Raw genomic sequence first — 14,581 nt, 5'->3', positions numbered from 1 at the left:
TGAAAACATTTTGTATATACTTTGTACTTATGCACATGTAATTTCTACTCCCTCCTGCCTAATAGAATGCAAATTTCTTGAGGATGGCCACTATTTCTTTTTGGTTGTTGTCGTTTTGTTTCCCTAATGCCTAGAATAGTGCCTTGAACATTTTTTGGTGCAGATTTGTGATTTTATTGGTATAAAAAACTCCCTATGAGGAAAATTCCTCTATCAAAGCAAATTATCTTTTAGCTCATTATTATAGAGCATTGCCCACAGAATTGAGACATTAAATGATTTATCATTTAACTCAGACTCTTCACACAGCTAGTATATTTCTCAGCGATGGGACTTGAACCCAGGTTTTTCTGACTCCTAGGCCAGTCTTGTCTCCTCTGCGACACATTACCTTTTTGTCTTGCATATAGTCAGTGATTAAATGAATATTTGCTAATTGGTTTAAATTGAATAAAATTGAATTGGCAGCAATAACCATGATGGGTAAAACAGTGGAAATAGTCAAGCAGAGGCTGGAGGACTCCTTGGTCAGGGGTGTCAGGGATGTTACGATCACTTGGGGATGTTAAGTATAAAAACACTACAGCCACAGCCTACGATCAAAAGCAACCGATGACCTTTGTTCCCTCTTTTTTCTAGCGGCTGCATCAGTGACAACACCATTATGAGCAGCATGAATGTTGGGGCCTCAATCCTTGAAGTCTTCTTATGTCTTTGGGGATTTTATTTGTCTCCGAGGAGCGCTGGATGGAAAGGTTCCTTGCAGCATTTTGGAGTTTGCTGCGTGGTTGGTTTCATCTTAGCTGTGCTCTTGTATCTTGGCTTGTATTGGTTTCTGTCATCCTTGGCAATCTTATTCTTTCCTTTCTGGATTATTATGTCAATCCTACTGTGTTGGTCCAAGCATATACGCTGCTTTGCTGTTCTCTTCTTTCTCTCTTGTGGACTACGTGAAGGCAGAAACGCTCTGATTGCCGCTGGGACGGGGATTGTGACATTTGGCCACGTGAAAAATATCTTCCATAACCTGAAAGCCCTGCTGGAAGGGATGACCTGCAACCTCAGTATCAAAAGCTTTGCTATCCATTTCCCTCTCTTGAATAAATACATTGAAGCAATTCAGTGGCTTTACAATCTTGTCACAGATGTCAGTCTGTTTGAAGAGATCGTATCTTGGAATCACACCTTGGCTGTGTCTGTTCTCAGTCCCAGCAAAGCCTTTGAGATGAGGCTAAATGACACCAAAGGAGAAATCCTAAGTGTGATAGACCATGTAACCACTGTCACAGAGGTGGTGTCTTCCTTGGGCCAAGGGCTATTGACCATCACTGGGTTTGCTCTAGTCCTTCTCAGCACAGGACTCTTCATGAAACGCTTCTTGGGCCCTCGTAGCTGTAGATTTGAAAACACCTACATCACCAGGCATTTCGTTCAGTTTGATGAGAGTGAGAGGCATCACAAAAGGCCCTGTGTCCTTCCACTTAATAAGCAGGAAAGAAAGAAATACATCATCATTCCTTCCATCTGTTTGACACCTAAAGAGAAGAGAAACCTTGGACTGTTTTTCCTTCCCATACTGACTAATCTCTACGTCTGGGCCATGTTTGCAGCTGTGGATTATGGGCTGTATCGGCTCATTTCTTCAGTAAACAAACATCTCAAAAACTTGCCAGGAATGGCGGTTCACCTGAAACTGTACAATGAGGTAAGTGAGGATCATGAGATCATAGAGTTGAACTGGAAGGGACCTCAGAGACCATGTAGTCCAACCACCTTATTTTACAGATGTGGAAACTGAAGGGAAGGGAAATAAGCAACTTGTCCAGATAGTAAGAGAGGTAACATTTGAATCCAGGTCCTCAGACCCTAGGTCTAATGTGCTTTCCACTAAATTACGCTCTTACTGCCTTTGGACCCAGAGACGTAGAAAGATGATAGGGAGTGAGAATACAAAGGACTCTTAAGTTCTGAGTTAGCTTTGTGTGACTTTAGGCAAGGAAATGTATATCCTATCTTCTCAGATTCGGCTAGCTTGTGTGACTTTAGGCTAATCACAGCTCCTTTAGTTTCCTTTAAAAAACACACACACACTATTTTTATTAAAACAAACAAATAAACAAGTTCTCAAGGAAGCTTCTTCCAGGGTTTAAGATGATAATTGTACCCACCATCGTAAGAAGGAATTCCAATGAATAGAGTCATATTAATGGCAATAACACAACTTTATAGGATATAATAATCAGAGCTAGCATTCATATGGTGTTTTAAGGTGTACAAGATACTTTACAAATATTATCTCATAATGAGGCTGAGGAAGATTAAGGGACTTGCCCAGGGTCATACGTTTGGTAAGGTCCAAAGTCACGTTTGAACTTGGGGCTTCCTGTCTAAAGGTCCAGGGCTCTATTCACTGTTGCCTCTAATGTTGCTTATATTAACCTTTCCCACAACAACTGTGCGAGACGAATGCAATTATCATCTTCTGTGGTCCTCATCTATGCCATTCTATCTCCCAAATCTTTGCCTTCGCACTGTTCTACATGCCCAGAATATACTCTCTCTTTACCCCTGCCTTACTTTTCTTCCCTTAAGCATGGCTCAAGAATCTTCTTGCCAGATGCTTCAAATACTGGAGTCCTCCTTCCTACACAACTTTGCATTTAACTACTTTGTATATATTTGATTCACTTTGCATTTATGCTGCATATATACATATACATATAAAATAGGTCCTCGTTGTCTCTCCCATCAGAATAGTGAGTAGAGATTATTTCCTTCTTTGTACTTATATCTTCAGTGTGGGTAGTAGTAGCTTAAAAAATATTTGTTGACTGATTGATCAATGTTCATTTTACAGATAAGGAAGCTCAGGCTGAGAGTTTAAATGAGTTGCCTATGATCACACAGTTAGTAACTTACAGTTTGTAAGTAAAGTGGTCAGAAATATTAAACAATAACCATTCTTGGGCAAGTCAATTAACCTCTCTGTGCCTCAGTTTCCTCATTTACAAAATGAAGTGGTTAAAAAAAGTGCCATTTGAAGCCCCTCACAACCCTAGATTTACAATCCTGTGATCCAAAAGGAAGAAGCTTGGATGAAATAATGAGAAGTTTGTGCCAAGGCCCCTCCAACTCAAATCTGTGATTCTATGATCAGTTTGAAAGCAGGGTAGCTTTCACTTTTCAAACAGGAGCTGCAATTTTCCTATCAGATAGTATTTGATTTCTGAGTTGTAATTAGAGGCAGTATAGTATGTTGGAGAAAACAAAGGATTTGCAGTTAGAGAAGTTAGGTTTAAATATCATGGTAGAAAATGTTCTGTTGCTTCTATTATTATTATGCTACTTTATCAGTTGCCTTTGTTTTGAACTCAACATATCTTCTGGCTGTTTACTAAAGTACATACATCAGTGAGAATTCATGAGCTATGGTTTGCAGAATCACAGGGTACCTTAAACCTAAGAGTAGATTTTTGAGGGGCCCAGATGGGAGAGGGAGATTCTTCAGGTGCTATACATGGTTTCTTTAGAGAGAGGATCCATTAAATGCAAATGAGGAAAAGAAGGAAAAGAAAGGATAAATAGCAAGAAGATAGTGGGAAAGAAAGAAAGAAAGAAAGAAAGAAAGAAAGAAAGAAAGAAAGAAAGAAAGAAAGAAAGAGAATAAAGAAGGAAGGAAGGGAGGGACAAAGGAAGGAAAGAAAGAAAGAAAGGAAGGCAGGGAGAGAGGAAGGGAGGAAGGAAGGGAGGGAGGAGGAAAGGAAGGAGAGGAAGAAAGAAAGAAAAAAGCAGGAAGAAAGAAAAAGCTAAGAAAGGAGGAAGGAGGAAAAGAAAGAAAGAAAGAAAAAGAGGGAGGGAGAGATGAGGGAGGGAAAAAAGAAAGAAAAGAAAAGAAAAAATTAAGAAAGAAAGAAAGAAAAGAGAAAGGGAGGAAGGAAGCAAGCAAAAAGGAAAAAGAGAGGGAACAAAAGTAAAAGAGATGAGGGAGATGGAAGTAGAAGAGGTAAGAGAGGAGTCTTATTTTTTCCAGACCAAATTTATTTTAAATTCTTTTGAATTTTATTTTGTTAGTTGCAAATTGAAACGGAGGCTCTGTCATTCCTGGAGCTTACTCTAAGAACCTGGAGCCCTGGGGTGCCTTATAATTAACTAATTCCTTGGGCCTAGGAAGGGGGGTGGGGTGGTGTTCAGTGTAATCAGCTTGAAAAAGCTAAGTAAATGAGAGAACAAGCAAAATGTACCTGCTGAGAAGCAAGGAAGGAATCTGAGAGGAGGGACTATTTAGATTTAAACAAGAAGTATCTAATGCTCTTTAAAATGCTTGCTATGCGGTGTATAAGTACAGATACTAGCCTACATAATGGAATTGAAAATGAGAGATAAAGTACCATTTCTATTGTTCTCTCCTACATTTTTCAGCCTATGACCAGATTCATTTATTGGTTGCTAAATTAATGAAATTCAGGAATGTTTATGAATGCAGTGATGTTTTCCATCTGTAGTTAATGCTTTCCTTATCCCCAAAGTTAATAAAAACATACTCTCTCTCTCTCTCTCTCTCTCTCTCTCTCTCTCTCTCTCTCTCTCTCTCTCTTTCTCTCTCTCTCTCTGTCTCTCTCATATATACAGAAAGAAAATAAAAAGGTGGGAGCTGAAAGCCTAAAGGGTTTCAAGACTTCAACCTAAGGAGGAGTGAGAAGGCAAGGCATTATAAAGCAGGCCAGAGAATAAACAAGACAAGACAGGGAATGATAAGGAGTGACAAGGAGGGGACAGAGAATGAAAATAATTGGGAAATGGGAGGTTTCCCGATGGGGCAACAGGACACAGAGCTTGTTAAAATTATTTTCATTTTGCCATTGGATTCTTCATAAGTGCTAAATGTCTGAATCTACTATTTGAGTGTTTTGTTCACATGGTCTACGTGAGTTTGTCCCCTTAGATTTTTTCAAGCATGTTGGTTGGTGAAGAACAATTAATAGGATCATAGGCTGAAAGTTTGAAAGAACCTTAGAGGTCATCTAGTTCAACCCCCCTCATTTTACAGACCAGAAAATGGAGGCTCCAACAGGGAAAGTGACTTGACTAAGGTCACCATGCTGGTGACACCATCCACACTATGCTTTTGAAAGATGAAATGCCCCAGGTCTGTAGGATGGATTGAAGTGGAGACAGGTCTGAGTCAGTGAGATAAGGAGAAGCCTGCCCCATTAGTCCAAGAGAAAAGAAATGATGCCCTGACCCAGGGAAGTAGCTGAGGAACAATTGAGGAATCACTCTGCTTTCCTGAAAGAGTTAAGTACAAAAATGTTTACTCACTGCATTTATAACACAACTTCCCAGCGCTCAAATCCCTGCTCAGATGCCTTGATGAAATGCCTACTGCAACCACCACAAAACTGGCCACATGCTGGTTTGTTATTGCAGGATTTCTCATCAGCCATTAGATCGGGGTGTTTTGGCAATTTCAATAGCAGGAAAGAACTGGTACATTTGCTCAGGAGAACTAGACTTACCTATTTAGTTGCAGAGGTTAATTTTTAATTTGTTAATTAGGGATAGGCCACTGAAATAATTACTTTGCTTTCTTCCCTAAACAACAGGCTAGTAATCCTCTCAACCACATTTCTATGGTCCTGCAGTGCCTCTGTTATGGCTAAACATAGGGAAAGAGAATAAATTGATCCCTAGGTATGATCAGAATAGTACTCCAGGTCTGTGGCCACAAGGGTGCTGGGATAGTAATCCAGGACCTCACCACACATCACACTACCCTGAGATTAATTCTCAAGCCCCAAGGTACCTCATTTAAACTGGAATATGTTATTCACGGGTAGGATCTGGTCCATTAATTCCTGTTTTCCAAATGAGAAAACTAATCCACAGAGAGGTTAAATGACTTTCCTAGGTCAGGGGAAAAAGCTGAATCAACAAACCTGACTATCTTTATTGGCTTCATTACATGACTGTCAATGTCAATTCCTTAATTCTGGGCCAATCTTAAGCAGTTCACATTGACCTTGGGATGATACCTGTTTCATCCATTTTTAGTTTCTGTTTCAGTCAGGAAGGTGAACATTCCTAGCCTAGAATGGGCCCCAGAAAAACAAAAAAACGTTATTTTATTTTTAAAGACCTCCAGAAAAAATATGGAAGAAATATCAGAAAAGTAGTGTCTATTGTGGAGCATATTTTAGTATCTAACAACAAACATGGTAGCCTCCTGTGATCATAGAATATTGTTTCAGAAGATGTTTTAGTCTCTGATCATTTATATCAGACTAGAATATTCCTGTCCAGATGGAAAGGCTGGTTCCCCAGGGATGAATTACATAGAATCTAACCCCACCTTTTATTGGAACTAGACCCAAATGAGAACACTCTCTTCCTCTTCTTGGATCAAGTTTTTAATTAAACATGAGAAGTAAAAGCTAAGAAGGGCAGAACTGTATGAAGTTGCAGCATTGAAAAGGAAGAGATGTGGATATCAAAACCAGATGGGGTTTAAGTAATAAAACTCCATTTATTATTACATTTATACAGTGCTTTGAAGTTTTAAAAGTACTATAAACATATATAGGATACAACATATATATGTTACATCTTTCCATCCTCATAGTTTTGTGAGGTAGGCACTGTAGATATTATTAAACTCACTTTACAGATGAGAAAACAGAGCCTCAAGAAGATTAAGTGACTTGCCTGTAATCAATACTAACTAGCAGTAAGTGGGATTCAAATTCAGGCCTATCCTAACTCTAAATACAGCACTTTCTCCACTAAAACCCTGCTTTGACTTTTTGGCCCTTCATCATATGGCTTATTTCTTCCTTTCCTGTCTCATTCCCCACCACATACTCTACAATCCAGTGACACTGGACTCCTTGCTGTTCCCTCATATACAACATCTCATCTTCCAGCTCTACAAATTTTCATTGATTGTTCTCCATGCCTGGAATTCTCTACCCCCACCCCCCCGCCAACTTCCTGGTTTCTTTCAAATCTCAGCTAACATCCCACCTTCTGAAAACATCTTCCCCATCCCCCTCAATAATAATTATTTCCCTCTGAGATTATCTCCAGATTTTACTGTATCTATCTTGTTTGTTCATAGTTGTTTACAAGTTGGTTGCCCCAACAGACTTCGAGCTCCTTGACAGCAGGGACTATTTGTACTTTTCTTTGTAAACTCAGAACTTGGTACAGTGCCTGGCATACAGCAGGTATTTAATAAACTTTGCTTGTGTTTTAGGTGAAGGGAAGTCATGACATCATAAATGACTCTTCCTTTAACATATCCCTGTTTGAGCCCAACTGCATCCCCAAACCTGAGCTCCTTTTGTCTAAAACATGGATCCCACTAAGTGTCATCATCCTGATGTTGGTGGTGCTGGGTCTGCTGTCTTCCATTCTGATGCAATTTAAAATCCTGGCGTCTGGGTCATTCTACCCCGATGTGGAGAGGGACCGGATACAATATCTGCATGCCAAGATCCTCAGGAGAAGATCCAAGCAGCCAGTGAGGAAAGGGAAAAAGAAACTGAGGCAGTTTGTTACAGAGGTAAGGGGGAGGGCATGAGGCAAAAGAAGCCCAACAGTACCTCTAATTTAGTCTAAAAATCAGATTATGGAATTTACCAGTGTGCAGTGTCAAAAATGACAGTAACAGACTTTTTTTTAAGCACCTTGACATTTGTATAGCACTCTGAAGTCTGACAGTAAATGTTAGAAGAGGGATTCAAAGTCAGGCCTTATTAATTCTAAGAGCAACATATTTCTATCCCTTGTACCACAATGATTCCTATCAAAGCAGTGTTCCAGGTCCACATTAAAACTGTATATGCAAACGAAGTGAGGTTTATGGTTCCATGCTAGGAAGACTTGCATTCAAGTCCTGTCTCTTGACACACACTGACTAGGTGATCCTGCATGAGTCATTTAACCTCTGAGTTGTTGTTTGTCTCTCATTCTGGGAAGAAGACCATAACATCAGGAAGGTGAAGTCATGACTTGCAAATCAATTGGATTTGAGTGAGGGAGGACTGTGCAAGATCACCAGCCTCACTTTCTCCTCCAGAGATATCTGGGTCTAGTGGCAAGATATAGATCAGGAGGACCAGAGATGATCCTGCAACTTCTGAGTACTCTAGGCAATTGGTGGAGGGAGTTTTATCACCTGGAAGTTCTTTATACCCATGAATTAATGGGTCTAGTCCCTATTCCACAGCAGACAACTCTTTGGGGGCATCATGAACTTGTGCATTAGAAGCATGGTTATTAGGATTTTGTTTTGTTTTGTTTAATTCAAAAAGCAGTTGAGACCTACAAAATGTCTCCTTAAAATTTGTTTCAAACCTGATTGTTGCCACACTAAAGGGAGGTTTCCTGGTTATTTTTTTTTTGAAAGTTGCACTCAATCATATCACCATATTGTACTCTCTTTGTTCTCCTCTTTTAATGTATGTTAACTAAGGATTTAATCAACCAGTGAGCATGTATTAAGTATTTACTATGTGCCAGGTACTATGCTGTGTTGGGGATGCAAAGACAAAAATGCCCTCAAGGAGTTTACATTGGTGGGGAAGCAACTTGTGCATGGATAGCACCCTGGACAGCTGCCTGCCCCCAAGAATATCCTACATTTCTGTGGATCCCAGGTTAATCCTGGAATCTGTCTCCAAGGGAGGGAGGGGTATCAGAATATTTTTGACTCATTGTCCCCACGTTGAATTAAAACTCATGGGAAATCTGACTCAAGTTTTGGTGTAGGGCTCTCTTGTTGTTATCGTTGAGTCATTTCAGTTATGTCTGACTCTCCATGACCCTATTTGGGGTTTTCCTGGCACTGGAGTGGTTTGCCGTTTCCTTCTCCAGCTCATTTTATAGATGAGGAAGCTGAGGTAAAGAGGGTTATCTGATTTGCCCAGGGTCACACAGCTAGTAAGTGTCTGAGGTCAGACTTGAACTCAGGAAGATGAGTCTTCCTGACTCCAGGGGCAACATTCTATCTACTGGGCCACCTAGCTGCCCCAAATGTGGGTTTCTCACCTCTCATATAGGCACTCGATGTACAATATGGATGTAAGATATGGAACCGTCTTTATTCACCAACCATGCAAAATGTTGTTGTTCACCCTTCATTCTCAAAGAGGAGCAATGACATCAGGAGGGTGATGTCTTGACTCACAAATGAATGGAATTTAAGTGAGGCAGGACAGTTCAAAGTCATCATCAGCCTCACTTTCTCCTCCAGAATCATTTGAGTCCAGTGGTAAGATATAGGTCAGGACAATTAGAGATGCTTTCAGATGCAGTGGCAGACCTTGGCCTTTTTAAACTAAGATCTGTTCCAGGGCTCAGTTTGTCTGAGGCAACACCCATTCAGAAACTTAAGAGTAGGTAAAAATTGAAGCAAAAGATGGCCTGGTTTGCCTGCTCAAAAGAATCAGTCTGAGAGGGGAAGGTCCTCAGGGTTTCTGACCAGAACAGAAACAATTGCTATTTACACTCACTATGAGCCATCAAAACCCAACCAATGAGCAAATGAGGCTTGGGCTGGGACCTATTATTGGCCCAATCGGTGAGAATCAGAGTGATTTGGGTTTAAAGGCATAGTCAAGTAGCTCCATCTGAATCCCAGTGTGCTTTATCAAAGCCTGGTTTTCCAGAGCTCTATTTCAGAAAATCATAAATGAAACTACATGAGACAAAAGTTAATTTTCACAGTTGTTTTTTTTTAAAGCTAGAATAAGTGGGGAAGAAAAAAACATGTAGCTCCCAAACATCAAGATATCTTGTGAGGTTTAAGTGATCAAAATTTATATTCCTTTGGACAAAGCACCCACTTGTGAAGGTATGATTCCCCATGTGGACAGAGGGAGAGAAGGAAGGAAGGAAGGAAGGAAGGAAGGAAGGAAGGAAGGAAGGAAGGAAGGAAGGAAGGAAGGATATAGCAGCATTCCCCAATTGGAACTTTAGTTGGGTTCCCAGTGGGGCAGCTACTACTACTCACGGATTGCTGTTTGTCCTTCATTATTGAAGAGGACCAGTGACCTCAGGAAGATGATGTCTTGACTTGCAAGTGAATTGGATTTGAGGGAGGCAGGGCAGTGCAAAGTCATCAGCCTCACTCTCTCTTCCAGAATCATCAGAGTCCAGTGGCAAGACATAGGTCAGGAAGTCTCATGCAAAATGATTAAGAGGCTAAGGACTTTCAAGAGTCTATGTACAAGTATAAACATATAAAGCCTTCAAGCGATCAACTAGATTCTTATTTCCGATTGCAAAAACTCTTTGTGGGACTCCTGAATAAATGTTTCCCATCCACCTTTCACAGGTACTGTCCAAACAATTCACAACAATATCATGGAGGATTGACAAGGCTTATATTTCATGATCCCTATGATGTGGCTTTAATCCTTCAATTCCAGGGAAGTCCTCTCCCTTCTCCCAATCACTTGTTGAAGATATCTCCCTCCTGAAGGCCAATGCCTGACTCTAGACCTCAGAAACCTTAATGCTTTGGAGACTTTAGAATATGGGGTCCTTAGAACTCAGAATTACTCACAATGTACCCCCCAAAATTTTAAACATTCATTCTGAGGACTGAGTCTTTGACTTTCACTCAGAAAAGGAAACAGAAAGGCAGAAGGCAACTGGGGGTGAAGATCTATTAACTCAACATCATGTGCTTCTTCTGCAAGCTGAAACTCTGGGGATTGAAGAGAAGACAGGGATAGAAATCTTTGCTGTACTGCTGTCTGGAAGTCAAAGGGAGAAAAAAAAACCCCCACATAAAGGAATTCTTTTTAAAATTATTTTTTCAATGTACAGATACCTATTTTCTCTCCCTTCCATGCACTCCCTCATAAAGAAAAAGACACATGAAATTCTTGTAACAAATATGCAAAATAAATTCCTACATTGGCTATGTCCAAAAATTGTGTATCTTATTCTTTACACTGGGTCCATCACCTCTGTATCAGAAGGTGGGCAGGATATCAGGCAGTCAACGGGTATTTATTAAGGACTTACTTGGTGCTAGATCATGTACTAAGCCATGGGGACAAAAATTCAAGCAAAAAAGAAAGTCCCTGCCCTCAAGGAGTTTACATTTTAATGAGGGAGGACAAACACCCCTGAAAAGGGGTGTGAGGAAGGAGAGTAAGATGTTACTAGACATGGACACGACAGAGAATTCTGGAGGATTTCAGGTTGGTGAGAAATGAAGAAATTTTTGGCCTGGGTGTCCTCCTCAAATGGAGGTTCTAACAGGAGCCATGGAATCAGAGAAAAGAGCCGCAAGGGTGGAGGGTAGACATGTGAATCCCAGGGCTGAAGTGATCTTCCGGGAAGGAGAGGTTACTGGGGCATGGTGGACAAATACAGAGAGGAGTGTAGTACCTAGAAGGGAGCAAGATGTAAGAAGACTGGAAAGGTAGGAAGAAGCTAGGCAAGCCTCAGTTTCATCGTCTATCAAATGAGTTTGGATTTTATCATTTCTAAGGTTCTTTTCAGCTATGATATTCTGATCCCATTCCATCTGTCTCCTCCTACAAATTGCCCCCCCCCTGTCATTCCCACTCTTTCACCTATTCTCAACCTCTCCTGGCTCATTTCCTACTGCCTACAAACAAGGTATGTCTCCCCTATCCTGAAAAAATCCCCACTTGATCCTTCCATCCCTGTTATCATCCTCCTCTATTTCTTCTACCCACGGGAGCTAAACTCAGAAAGACTGGCTACAACAGGTGCCTCCATTTTCTCTCCTCTCACTCTCTTCTTTACCCCCTTACCATCTGCCTTCTGACCTTATCAATCCACCAAAACTGCTCTCTGCAAAGAGAGAGTTCTCATTTGCCAAACCCAATGACCTTTTCTCTAAACTCATTCTCCTTGACCTCTCTTCGGCTTTTGACACTGCTGGTCACTGTCATCCTTGATACCCTCCTGTCTAGGCCTGGGGAACCAGCATCTCTTGGTGTTTTTTCCTACCTACCTTATCATGCCTCTGTCTTCCTTCTTGGATCTTCCTCTAGATCATGCCCTCTAACCATCAGTGCACCCCAATGTTCTGTCCAGGGCCCTCTTCTCTCCTCTCTCTATACAATACTACTTTTTCACTTTTCCCAGGGATTTAATGACCATCTCTGCTGATGGTTCTCCTATCTACCTATCCTGCCTCATTCCTTCTGCTGATCTCCAATCTCACATCTTCTACTGCCTCAGACTGAATGTCCAACGGATATCTTAAACCCAGTACCTCCAAAGCAGAACTCATTATCCCTTCCCCTCCTTCCACATTCTCCCACCCTTTCCTTGTCTATTACTATAGAAGGCAACACCATCCTCTCAGTCTTTTAGGCTCAAAACCTAGAAGCCATCTTGGATTCCTCAGTATCTCTTACCCCCTCCCCCATAATCCAAGCTGTTACGAAGGACTGTCACTTTCACTTTTGCAACATCTCTCAAATACACCTCCTTCCCTCTGTGACATTGCCACTATTCTAGCGTAGGCCCTGAACACCTCTTTCCTGCATTACTGCAAAAGCCTGCTGGGGGATATGCCTGGCTTATATCTCTCACCACTCCAATTCATCCTCCATTCAGACACAAAAGATATTCCTAAAGCACAGGTTTATCATGTCATACACACACACACACACACACACACACACACGTGCACGCGCACGCACACGCACACGCACCACTCCCTATCACCCACCCCCAACCATACTCAATAAACTCTAGTGGCTTCCTATTGGTTTCAGCATCAAATCCAACAAAATTATCTGTTTGGCATTCAAAACCCTTCATAACCTAGGCTGTCCTACCTTTCTAGTCTTATACCTTACTCCCTGGACATGCACTTTCAATACAGTGACACTGACCTCTTGGCTGTTCCAGGAGTCAGAGACTCCATCTCTATTGGCTCTGGGCATTTTTTCTGACATAGTACTCCATGCTTGGAATGCTCTCCCTTCTCCCTGACCTCCCTGGCTTCCTTTAAATCCCTGCCTTCTACCAGAAGCCTTCCGTCTGTTAATTATTTCCTATTTATCCTCTATGTAACTTGCTTTGTATATATTTGTTTGCATGTTGTCTCCCCCATTAGATAGTAAGATACTGGAGGACAATGACTGCCTTCTGTCTCTTTTTGTATCTCCAGCACTTAGCACAGTGCTTGGCACACAGCAGGAACTCAATAAATGTTTGTTGATTGATCCTGTGAGAAGGGAAACTATGGTACTTTCCTGGGAGAAGCTGTACTTACATAGGATATATCTGAGTACATCTTCTGAGCCTTAGTCAATAAATCATTAGGAGGCGATTCCAGTTCGCAAATCAGTAAGGTGTCAGTGCATGAGTGTACTTCCAGGAGGGCTGTCATTCAGTTGCATTTGCTTTAGGAATATCTGATCCTCTCATTCCCTTCCCCCTCCCCCCAAAATATAAGTTCTTTGAGGACAGAGACTATTTAAACAAACAAACAAACAAATCTTGGTGTTCCTAGTGCCTCCCACAATGCCTTGCACTGAGTTGACAATTTAATAAATGTTTGCAGAATTAAATTGAATTGTCCTCTGCTGCCCCTAACCCTCCCACAAAGGAAAGTAAGAGCCTTCAAAGACTCCTCATAGGTTCATGGATTGTACAGTAAGTAGCTTCTACAAATACGTGGACTAATTTGATTCCAATTTGCCTTTCCCATCTTTTTCAGCTACATTTCTGGTTTCCCGTCCTGAAAATGTTTGGGGAGGGCACAGCATCCCCTGCAAATGAAAACAATCCTTGAAAAATTCCAAGCAGCTCTTCAGCTAAATTTATCTCAGCAGCTCCCCTCAGATTTATGGATGGTTGGCACATGTCACGGTTCATTCCCAACTGTATGGAAATGTGACATTTACTTTTATTTTATAGGTTTAGAATTTTCAGGGCCAGCACTCAAGAACTCTAGAGGCTGCTTATTTCCTCCAGGGTACATATTATGTGCAATTAGCCTGGGCTGCCACCAGTTTGGCAGAAGGGGGAGGGTCAAGTGGAGGAGGAGTTTGATTGTAACTTTGTAATGAGGAGCGTGGTAATGTGGAGAAAAGGAAATAAGCATTTATATAGTGCCTACTATGTGCCAGGCACTGTGCTAAATCTTTGGTAAATATTATCCCATTTGATCCTCCTACAACAATCTGAAAGGCAGGGGCTGTTGTTTATTATCCTTATTTTATAGATGGAGAAACTGAGGCAGGTTAAATGACTTGTCCAGAGTCACACAGTTAAGTATCTGAGGATGGATTTGAAAGAATCCTGCCTCCAGGCTAAGTGCTCTATCCACCGTGCCATGTAGCTACTTAGTGGAAAGGTTGCTGGACTAGGAATCAAGAGAAATCTGGGTCCAAATCCTGCCTTTGACATTTACTGAGTGGTTGTCAGAAAGTTACTTTGCCTCAGTTTTCTCATCTGTAAAATAGACAATGTTAGGTGGCACAGTGGATAAAGAACTGACCTTGGAATCAGGAAGATTCATCTTCATGAGTTCAAATCCAGCCTCAGACACTTACTAGCTATGTGAACTTGGGCAGGT

At 41.2% G+C, this 14,581-nt stretch overlaps 1 protein-coding gene across 1 annotated transcript; it reads left to right on the top strand.

The window, feature by feature from the left end:
* Positions 1-664: 664 nt before the first annotated feature.
* Positions 665-13,836, top strand: LOC118834508 (dendrocyte expressed seven transmembrane protein). Its single transcript, XM_036741951.1, has 3 exons — positions 665-1,705; positions 7,253-7,561; positions 13,721-13,836. The coding sequence occupies exons 1-3, from the start codon at positions 665-667 to the stop codon at positions 13,793-13,795; spliced, it is 1,425 nt and encodes a 474-aa protein (XP_036597846.1). The 3' UTR covers positions 13,796-13,836.
* The last annotated feature ends 745 nt before the right edge of the window (positions 13,837-14,581 follow it).

The sequence above is a fragment of the Trichosurus vulpecula genome, chromosome 1 (genome assembly GCF_011100635.1).
Source record: "Trichosurus vulpecula isolate mTriVul1 chromosome 1, mTriVul1.pri, whole genome shotgun sequence".
Classification (NCBI taxonomy): domain Eukaryota; kingdom Metazoa; phylum Chordata; class Mammalia; order Diprotodontia; family Phalangeridae; genus Trichosurus; species Trichosurus vulpecula.
This window is presented reverse-complemented; position numbering and strand designations above follow the sequence as displayed.